An 11,248-nucleotide genomic window follows, 5' to 3' on the forward strand; every position below is an offset into this window, starting at 1 on the left:
AAAGCATTTACACAAAGTCAATTCAGTTCTAAAATTAGAACATGGCTAACTGAGAAAAAATCTTTGCAAAACTTTCTGTAATAAAGTTTTAAGGGGCAGCTGGGTAACTCAGTGGTCTGAGAACCAGGCCTAGAGATGGGAGGTCCTAGGTTCAAATCTGGCCTCAGATACTTCCCAGCTGTGTGACCCCGGGCAAGTCACTTGACCTCCATTGCCTACCCTTACCACTCTTCAGCCTTAGAGCCCATACACAGTATTGATTCCAAGACGGAAGGTAAGGGTTAAAAAAATAAAAGTTTTAACACCATATTTTACACACACACACACACACACACACACACACACACACACACACACACACAGTAATGTTATGTTCCATAAAAGCACCCCAATAGATAAGTGACCAAAGGATATGAATAAATGATTTTAAAAGAAAGGCAAACTGTTAACATAATATGAAAAAATACTCCAAATAACTAATAAGAGAAATTCAGATTTAAAAAACTCTAAAGTTCTACCTTATCCAAAAGAATGGCAAAGGTGACAAAAAAAGAATATGAGAATTAATTAAAGACTTTAGGAAACAGACTCCCTAATGTATTATTGATGGAGTGTGAATTGGACCATTTGGGAAAGCAATTTGAAAGTATAACCAAAAAGTCACTAAACTTGTTACCCCTTCACCCAGCAAAACCAGAGCAAGACTTATTCCTCAAAGAGATTACAGAAAGAAGGCAAGGATCATGATCCAAATGTACAAAAATGTTGGTGGTAGCATTTTTTTTGTTGTAGCAAAGAACTGAAAACAAAATAGGTGCTCATCAATTGGAGGATGCTTGAACAAATTATGACATATAAGATATGATGGAATATTTTGTGCCATGAGATATTGGGAAAGAGACAGGAAATCGTGAAAGATTTTCATGAACTGATGCAGTGAGGTGAATAGAATCAGGAGGAACAATTTATATAACATTGTAAAGAAAAATAACTCTGAAAGAATTAAGAATATTGATCAATGACCAGTCAGAACTTTAGAAGACTGATGATGAATCATACTTCCCTTCTCTTGTTTGAGAGGTGACAGACTATCATGGCAGAATAATACATACCTTTTCATATGAGGCCAATGCGTGGTTTTTTTTTTTTACTTGACTAATCTTATTGTTGTAAGAGAGGGCTTTTATTTTAGGGTTACAGGAGTGCTTTGGGCCCATTAATGCAAAGGTGGCTGCCTAAACTCTTATTATACATTCTATCATATTAATCATTTTATTATAAAGTGCCCTCCCCCAGATTTCTATGCAAGACACTGTTTTGTTATGTACAAGGGTAGACCACTGTCTATGTCAGCCTTTTCCCTAGATTTTGCTTAGTTTTGCTAAATGGTTTTTAAAAATTAATTCCTTACCACACTGCATTTTGAAGATTGTAGTCACCTAAGCAAATTTATTGGGTTTTACTTGTTACAGATGAAAGACATTGGAACCAAACCAGCCAATGGAATGGCAGCTGTGAGGTAAGTATTTCAGGGGATTCCTAGATGACAGAGGCATGTTCTGAGGCTCATCTATAGGGGTGCAGGTAGATATGCTAAGCAGGGATGGCCACTTCTGAAGTGTCTGTAGCATGAGAAACAAGCATTTCCCTGGGAAATGAAAGGACAGGAAGGGCAGCACTAAAAGGCAGAAGACTGGCTTAGGATCATAGAAGAAAAAAATTGGAAGAGAACTTAGAGGTTATATCATCAAGTCACCTTATTTTGAAGGTGAGGAAACTGAGGCCCAAAGACTTCAAATGGTTTACCCAAGATCACACAGACAATAAAAGGAACAGAGCAGAGATTTGATTGCAGCTCTCTTTTTATTTAATCCTTACTTTCCATTTTAGAATGATTACTGTATGTGTATTGGTTCCAAGGCAGAAGAGTGATATGGGCTAGGCAATGGGGTTAAGCGACTTGCCTAGAGTCACACAGCTAAGAAGTCTGAGATCATATTTGAATTAGGACCTTCTATCTCCAGGACTGCCTGTCAATCCACTGAACCAATTCACTGCCCCAGATTGTAGCTCTTTTGATACTTAATTCAGTGCTGGTTTCTACTACATCCCTAATACTTCACTTAAACCTGTAAGATATGGAGCATACATATTATTACCCTCTCTTTTTTGGAGTTGTTTAGTTATTTCATTCATGTCTGATTCTTCATGACCCCATTTGGAGTTTTCTTGGCAGAGATACTGGTATAGTTTGCCATCTCCTTCTCCAACTCATTTTACAGAGGAGGAACCTGAGGCAAAATGAGTGAAGTAACTTGTTAAAGATCACCTGGCTAGTAAGTGTCTGAGGTCATATTTGAACTAACAAAGATTCTGACTCCAGGCCCAGTACTTTTATACACTGTGCCACCTAGTAGCACCCTCACTTTATATAGAAACTGAAACTCTGAGTGGTTCTTGAGACTTATTCAAAGAAAGTATTTTTTTGGTGGAATTTGAATCCAAGTCTCCTTACCCTTAAGTTCAATATTGCCTATTATGCTAAGTTACCATTCCCCATGAAGTGTCCCAGAGAGGTCATGACAGAGTTCAGTCTTGAAGAGATTAGCCTTCCTATCCTGGAGGCCCCCTGTGCCCTGCTGCCTAAATCCTTCCTCCTTCAGTTTGTCTATTTCTGCATACTCGCCAAAATGGGAAAGCTGCTAAGTATCCTGGAGAGGTATATCAAAAGCCTTTGCCAACACCAGAGAGTATCAGAGTTGAAAAGCAGCTCAGAGGTTATCAAGTCCAACATCTACCCAAGATTTGAACCTTTTTTAATATGACCTCTCTGCACTGTGATGATCCAGGCTTTGTTTAAACCCATCTGGCAAGGGAAAATTCACTAATTCTTCATGAACACCATCTTAGAAAGCCCTATTGGGAAATTTTTTTCTTGTGTTAGGCTGAAATCCTCCTTTCAAGTTCCATTCATTACCCTAGGACAGTCAGCATGGTGTTTGTGTGCGAGTATATACACGAATCTGCCTAAAACAAAATATGCTTCATGTTTTCATGGAGCTCACAACCTATTAAGGGAATATGATACATGCACCAATAAAAATAATTCAAAATAATTTATGATTATTAACTAAAAGAAGCATGAAGAAAGTGCAATTCCTTTTGCCCTATCAGTCTAGTAATCCTGTCAGAAACTCAGACCAACTATCAGTGGCAATCAGTGGACTGAGTGCTGGGCTTGGAGTCAGGAAGCTTTGAATCTCAGTTCACATCCAGGCTGAGATATTTATTAGCTGTATGACCCTGGGCCAAGTCACTAGATCTCTGCCTCAGGTTCTATAACTGTAAAATGGGTATACCAATAGCACCTAATTCCCAGGATGGTTGTGAGGATCAAAGGGGGGTAATTGTTTAGCATAGTGCTTGGCATGTAGCAGGTATTAATGTTTTTTTCCTTCCTTTTAAAAATGTAAATGAGATTACTTTGGCATCACTTATTCTTGGTGAATGAGATTGGCTTCTAGATGATCACAAATTCTATTTCTGTGTCAGTGAGAATCTGTCCGGTACCATAATTTCAGTGCTTCTCTCCCCATCTACAGGTTTGTGAACACTTTGGACAAGGAAGTGAATATCTCCCTGGGCGAAGACAACTTTCTCACTGTTGATAGAAACTATAATGTCTCTGCTTACATAACTTTGGAAAGGGGAGAGTAAGTAGAGCCTCACCAGTATTTTTCTGAAGGGTGGGATATTTGTAAAATGTTTCACAGGTAGTTTTGTCTACTCTGTTCATTGCCATTCACAACCATGGGGATACTGTTCTTCCTGTATTATAGAGTTTGGCTCTTCTAATCCTATATTCTCTTCCCCCCACCCTACCCCTTAGATATCATCATGTGTTGTGCAGTACAGATGATGAGGAATTCTTCCTAGACCTGGGTCTGCTTGACTTTGGCGCAGTCTATACAGTCTTCATTGTTGAGGTGAGTTGCTGTCTTCCTATTAACAAGGGAATTGGTTGTGGAAGACAGAATTGGCCCTTGAATCATAGTCAATAAAAAGATGCCAGGAAGCTAAGGTTGAAGGCAGAAGGCACAGCTAGACATCTTCACACAGCTTTTCCTTTTATTTGGAAGAGTAGAGGCAATGTGGTATAGTGGAAAACATTAGATTAGGAGAGATCTGGCTTTAAATCCTATCTCTGCTGCTTTCTACTCCAAGACCTTGAACAAATTTTTTCTCTGATCCCTGTACATCAGTTTCATCATCTATAGAAGAGGGCATTGGACAAAATGATCTATGAGAAACCTTCCAGCTTAGAAAATCTAAAGAAAAAGAGGTGGGGGGGGCATCATAAAAATAAAGCTAGGCTCCTCATCATGACCAGAGTAACAGGAATAGGATTAGGGTTATCAACCTGGCAACATGGTCCCCCTGATACAGTTTTCCATCAATATATGTGGAGAGGCATCAGGGATTAGTGGGAAGAACAATGTACTAGGATTCCAGATAAACTTGAGTTTGAATCCCAGCTTGGATATGTTATCTGAGAGCTTCACTCTACAAGAATAGAAAAAAAGGGAGTTAATTTGGTCATTAATTTTCCTCTATTCCTGACAAATTGTTGTTTTGCTACATTGAACACTTTAAAAACTATTTTAATGGGGCAGCTGGGTAGCTCAGTGGATTGAGAGTCAGACCTAGAGATGGAAGGTCCTAGGTTCAAATCCGACCTCAGACACTTCCCAGCCGTGTGACCCTGGGCAAGTCACTTGACCCCCATTGCCCACCCTTATCACTCTTCCACCTAGGAGCCAATACACAGAAGTTAAGGGTTTGAAAAAAAAATAAAAACTACTTTAATAAAACAAAAACATCAATTTTAGTGAAAGAAGGAAATGTAATATAGTAGCTCTTATATTTTCTAGTGTTGCTAAATGCTTTCTCTCATCTGGAAGTGATCCTGGAGGAGAAGATATCTGATAAATTCAAAATTATCTCACCTAAAAAGCTGTCAGAAAGCAGTATCTGTTGCTGGCAGACAAGTGTGTGTTATTGGAATAGCTAATTGATATATTTTCCTGTTTCCTTTTTTGTAGAAGTCTGGACAGGGCCCTTGGGCCTGGAAAACCAAGAACATTCCAGCCAACAAGGTGTCTATCTTGTGGCAGATGCCACAATATGTGCTTATCACAGCTGGGGAGGTCATGTTCTCTGTCACCAGCTTTGAATTCACTTACACTGAGGTAAGTCTTTGTAGCAGCTGACTTGGGGGAACTGAGTGGCACAAATTGGGAATTCAGATGAGTTAGAGACTTGAAACTTCCTTAACTGAGTGCCCCTTACCCAAGACCCTGCACAGAAAGCCAATTCTGCAAGCAGAGACATTTTAATGCAGCCTACAGGGTCTGGTTTTGGGGAAAGGCAGGGTAGTCTGAGGCTAAAACAGCAAGACACGTTTGTCCATTCTCTTTGAGACACAGACCCCAATGAGCCCAGAATCTCCTTGTTCACCACATTTTCTTGTATCCTTTCCAGTCTCCTCCCAGCATGAAGTCGTTGCTACAAGCAGCCCGATTGCTGACAGTCTACATAGGAAACTTAATTGTGGTCATTGTGGCAAGGTCTGTTTTTCTGATACAGGTACGATTCCAAGTTCTGGGTCATGAGTCTTTTGGTTAAAATTATATTTTTGAGGCTGGATCAGTGGATAAAGACCCAGGCCTAGAGATAGGTGGTTCTGGGTTCAAATATGGCCTCTGGAATTACCTGGATGTGAGGTCCTAGACAAGTCATTTAAACCACATTTTTTAGCCCTTAGTGCTCTTCTGCCTTAGAAACCAGTACATAGCATTGATTCTAAGATGGAAGGTCAGGCTTTAAATAATAATACTAATACTAATAATAATAATAATAATAAGCCATGTTGTTTTTCTGTACCTGCCCCAGTTTTTTTCATAAGCAAATATGTGCCCCTCTCTCTCACAGGGATATTAGGAAGATAAAAGATCTATAAAGCCTAAAAAAAAAAGCCCATGTAATATTAGCTGCCTCCACTAAGCTCGAACTAAGAGAAAATTAGATAAAAAGTAATTTTGGAGGCACCTGCTTTAGATATAACAAACTGCCTGATGGTGAGGGTTGCTCATTTTAGATAATGGAGAAGGTGAGGAGGAAAAGCTGTCTTAAGTTCTTTCTGGGGAGCTTTCTAAGATCAGGAAGACTTGTCTCTCTGTACTCAGAGAGGGGAAATTCATGTTAGAGCCATAGGATTGGAGAAGTTGCGACCCCCTGGTTCTTGGATTCCATCCCATTCTGTCCCAAAGACATCTAAAGCTATCACCCCAGTGTTCCTATCTTCTTGTGGTAGTATGCCCTTGTAGTAGTATGGCAGCACAACAGAGCAGGAGGCCAGAAACCCTGCTGATGGAGAAGAGCTGGTGTCCTTTTTGCATGGGTGTTTTCTGTCAGGGAAATGAGCTAGAAGTAGGCTCTTCAGTTGCCACTTTGAGAACTGTTCACTTTTTCAAAAATTTCTTATTTATTTTTATTCCAAACTTAACAAACAGGAAATAACATGGACATTTCTATGTACATAGAACAGAAGGAGAGGGTTGCAGGTCTCTGTTGTATACAGCTATGAACACCATTCTCATCAAATCTTCCCTGTGATTCCTGGGTTGGGGTTCTTGGAATTGTTCTTTTCCTAGACCTCTACTTGGGTTCCTTTGGAGTCCAGATGAGAATTGGCTTATTTCCTTGGCTTTCCCAATTTTCTTAATCACTCTTCCCATGTACCCATGACCGTGCTCTCTAACCAATTGCTGTCCTTCTCTTTTCTCAGTGGGTTGAGTTCATCTTCTTTTCTGGCCTCCTGTTTGTCGTCTGCTTCGTCTTCTCCATTATGGGCTACTACTATATTCCCTTCAATCAGGGACAGCAGAAAAGCCACAAGGAACGTCCCGATGGAGAGCCTGGGGATCTTCTTGTGTCCCAGCAGCTCTAACAGCCCCTTGATGGCCCTATTCTCCAGACCCAATCCCTCATTCTGTCAGTCTCATGCAACATTCCTAGAGGGAAACCGTCTCCCTCCAGCTGAAGGCGCAGCACAGCCTTCTCTCTGCCGGTGGCATGAGAGGGAATCAGCTCCCATAGAGGGATGAACATCAGGGCTTCCAGAAGGGAGCATTCACACAAGCTTGAAGAGTCAGCTGGATTTTCTTCACTTCTTTGTATAACTCCGATCAAGGCCCTGGTCATTCTGTGACTGGGTCTTCTTGTTTATTTGATAAGTACAATATGTGGCTGAATTTTGAGCAGATAATGACTGCTTTGCTGTCCAAAGGAACATGAAGAACATAATAAAGTGCCCATTAATGGGTTTGTAACTGGCTCTAGAGATTTGGGGAGTTGCAAGGTGGGGGAGGTAAGGGACTCCAACACAGTTAAAAAGGGACACTTTCATGTATATTTGTACCTTGCTGCATTATAATAGTAGTTGAACCTGTGGCTAAGGGATCCTTGTTGTTGTTGGGGACAGTCCTAGACAACAGCAGAATTCTATTATTTTAACCAGGTAAGTAGCAAGTACTATGTACCGAAAGTTGTGTTTTGGGCCCTTTTGGGGAATACAAAGTAGGACAGAAGGCTTGGCCTCTGGGAGTTTGTGATCTAGCTGGGTATTCAAAACAACAGATATGTATGATTTTTGCCAGGACTTTATATGTTTGGGTTTTCAAAGTTGGCTCTTCAGAAGCTTTTTTCTGGTTATGGCTAGGTGTAGTAATTTCTTCTCTAAAAAGGAAATGTCAAAACATAGAATATATAAGCAAAATTATCCTTTTTTAAAAAAAACCTATTAGAATAAGCATCAAACATCACCTCACTAACTTCTAGAATTTTCATGAAAATTTTAAAAGAAAGATACAATTTAGAGTAAGATTAAAAGTAATAATTAATTGTACTTTTCTCCCCAAACTCTTGACCATGACTGTCTCTAAAAGGAAGGCTAAATAAAACCATTCTTGGGACTGAAAGATTCAACAGTAGAGTTCCACAGAACATAGTTTCAGAAATGCTGATTTAGAGAACCATGCAGAGATTGGCCATTTGTGCATTAGGAATTCAAAGAAAGGAATGATGAATATGCACTGGAATAGCCAGAGCAGTCTTCTTGAAAGAGGTTTTAGGGATTTAGGCTAAAATCACTGACAGGGCTGGCTTTACAGGGACACATTAATGGTTTGATGTCAAAGTCTTCAAATTCTGGGAAAATTAGTATATAAAGGCTCAGGTTCCTTTTAGAGATACCTATAGTGTGAAGAAGTGTGTGTATGTGTATGTTTATATATATATATTGTGTGTGTGTATATACATGTATATGTATATATATATAAGATATACATATGCATATATAGTATGCCTATACTTGGGTTTGAGGTTTACTGGATTCATAAACTCATTGTTGGTTCCTTAAGGATCCTGTTTCTCAATCTATTGAAGTCAGATTAGGAGTGAAAAGGAAATAACTTGGATATAAAGGGGAAACAATTCAGAATATTTCTCTGATATTAGCTAGGAAAGTTCTCTTTGAACTCCATCCAGAGTCCTGGAATGATCCTCTGGTTACCCTATTCTCAAACAATGGAAGAACAAGATACTGGAATGAATACAGTGGCTCTAGGAAAAGAGTGTTCAAATGAAAAGATCACTGGCACAAGAGTCAAAAGAATTCATCTTTTTTTTTTTTTTGAAACTATTTTTTATCACTGACGAGCACTGTAATTTTAGGTAAGTAATTTAGTGCTTCAGTTTTCACATCTATCAAGTGGAGACAGTGATGTGAGCCCCGTCTACAGAAAAGTCATTGTTCTTACATCTCCCACATTCCCCTGCCCAAATAGGCAACCATCGCCACTCTGAAACTTCTGAGTTTTATTTCCCTACCTATTTGCTACCCTCTGTCATCTAGTCTCACAAGTTCTTTCAATTCTTCCTCAGTAGTCTCTTTTGAATTGGTTCTCTCTTATTCCCATTCCTACTATGACCAGACTCACATGACCATATGCCTGGACCCTTATGCTTAGAATAGCATCTTATATGGTTTCCCTACTCCAAGTTGTTTACCATTCCAGTCCAATTAACCATGAACCTTTGTCATTTTCCTACTCATCACCTACAATCATTTCCCATTGCCCACTGTTTCAAGTCCAAAATCATCTTAGTATTAAACATGCTCAAGAATTGGGTCCCACTTCGCCTATCACCATAATGCCTGGCACATAGTAGACTCTTAAAAATACCTGTTGACTAAACTCATTTCAAAATACTAACATGAACACTTTGCCTTTTCTCTTATCAGGCCAGGCCAGTCTCCTTCAAACCCCTTTCACTCACTCTTTTTCACAGTTTTCCTTATGGCATTCTTCCTCCTAAGATGGCCATCTCCTCACACCTGCATGGAAACTACTCTCTTGTTACCATGTTCTTCCCATCTATATACATACCATTCATACTCCAGGTCTTTATTCAAGTTACTTCTATTCTAGGAAGCCACCTCTTATTTATTATCTAAATTCTAATTCTCATTGTTGTTTTCTTGAACACTCATGAACTGAGTGGTGGGAACACAGGCAAACAGGGTTAAGTGACTTGCCGAGGGTCACTTGGCTAATAAGTGTCTGAAGCCAAATTTGAACTCAGGAAGATGTCTTCCTGTCTCTAGGTCAAGCTCTCTATCTACTGTGCTAGCTGGCACATAGTAGGCCTTTAATAAGTATTACCTTGGCTTGTTGACTTATCTGCAAGTGCCAAACTTTTTTTTCCTGGATGTAAATGAATTATTATTGCTTGATAGAGAATGTATGCATTTATGGGTAGCTTATATTGGTATAGAGAAGCCTTTTTCTCAACAGAATCTTTATAAAAGTTTTCCACCTGTCCTGAAATGGAAACTAAGTCAGCTATCTTATATAAAATCCAATGAGAAAGCAGTGGAGCTATTGTTATATAAAAGCAAAGGAGCTATTATTCTCCACTAGTAAGAAAACCCCCAAGGCCATCCCCTTTGTCAGTCGTCAAATTATACAGGAGAAAAATTCCTTAGGATACTTTATTTTCCTTCTTACATTTAACTTATTTTGTGATTCCATTCCTAAACCAACTGGAAGATACCTCCCTATTTCAAAAACTGCGATACTACTCGACCCAAAAGATGGAGATAGGGAGAATGAGCCCTGAATACCACTTTCAACATTACATTCAGTTGATCACAAAGGGAACTAGAAAAATTGAAACATCTGTGTCAGATGGGATACATTTTGTATAAAAAGGGAGAGTGTATGAGATACCTTTTGTCCCCCAATCATCCTCTACCCTTCCAATTTTCCCATCTCTACCCCTGTGCCCCAGTAAGCTGGCATTAGCCCTTATGAAAAGTTATTTCTGGTCTTGTAATTCTTTCAGGAACCCCTGGAGTTACCCTTCCCCACTAACCTTTGGGGAATTATTGCTTCCCCATCCTCTTTTCTGGCTGCTCAGAGATTACAAATCTTTACCTTCTTAGATAGGAGATAAAGACAATTTGAGAGATCTGAACAGAATTTCATCTCACTTCCATCTGTGTTGAGACTTCTACTGCCCTCAAAGAATATCCTTCAATAAACCAATGATTGGCAAGTTTTATCCATGTAGCCTGTTTCTCCTATGGATATAGTTCTGAATATGATTAAAATTCCAGTGGGTCTGTGTATGATCCTGTCTCTAATGGCTTTGTGTCATTTATTAACACTGCCTTATTTTTCAGATACTAGTGAGGATCACCAGAACTAATCCAATAAGGCAATGATTACACATGCCCTGAAAATAACCTTGCAGATGTTTTTTCAAGAGGTTGATTCAAACCAGCCTGAGTGGTCCCTGAGCCTCTGTAAGCTGTCTTACATCATTACTGAAGTCATATCCTGATCTACATTCCAAACTGTTGGTGAATGTCTCTTGTTGCTAGAAGTTTCTCATTATTCAATCCTAGGGACTCCCTCACCCCTATCTTAAAATACTATAAAAGCCTGTTAATTCTTTTTGAACTTGGCCCTTGTTCCAAGTGTTGATTCATATGTCGTGTTTTCTCTCAAGAAATAAACATCTTTGTTGAAGGAGACTTTTGCTGTTTGGTTTTATTTAGGGTTAACAAGTATAACTTTACTGCTCTCTGGTTTTCTAAGTTAATATTAATTGGTGGCAAAGT

The 11,248-nt window shown here is 39.3% G+C and overlaps 1 protein-coding gene across 1 annotated transcript in view; it reads left to right on the top strand.

The window, feature by feature from the left end:
- LOC123241547 (solute carrier family 15 member 2-like) overlaps positions 1-7,009 on the top strand; it is a 91,917-nt gene extending 84,908 nt beyond the window's left edge. The window contains exons 17-22 of the mRNA XM_044669167.1: positions 1,473-1,519; positions 3,603-3,713; positions 3,890-3,986; positions 5,103-5,249; positions 5,542-5,646; positions 6,848-7,009. Coding sequence (XP_044525102.1) covers positions 1,473-1,519; positions 3,603-3,713; positions 3,890-3,986; positions 5,103-5,249; positions 5,542-5,646; positions 6,848-7,009 — 669 coding nt within the window. The remainder of the gene's footprint in view (positions 1-1,472; positions 1,520-3,602; positions 3,714-3,889; positions 3,987-5,102; positions 5,250-5,541; positions 5,647-6,847) is intronic.
- The last annotated feature ends 4,239 nt before the right edge of the window (positions 7,010-11,248 follow it).

This window comes from Gracilinanus agilis, chromosome 3, assembly GCF_016433145.1.
Source record: "Gracilinanus agilis isolate LMUSP501 chromosome 3, AgileGrace, whole genome shotgun sequence".
Lineage (NCBI taxonomy): Eukaryota > Metazoa > Chordata > Mammalia > Didelphimorphia > Didelphidae > Gracilinanus > Gracilinanus agilis.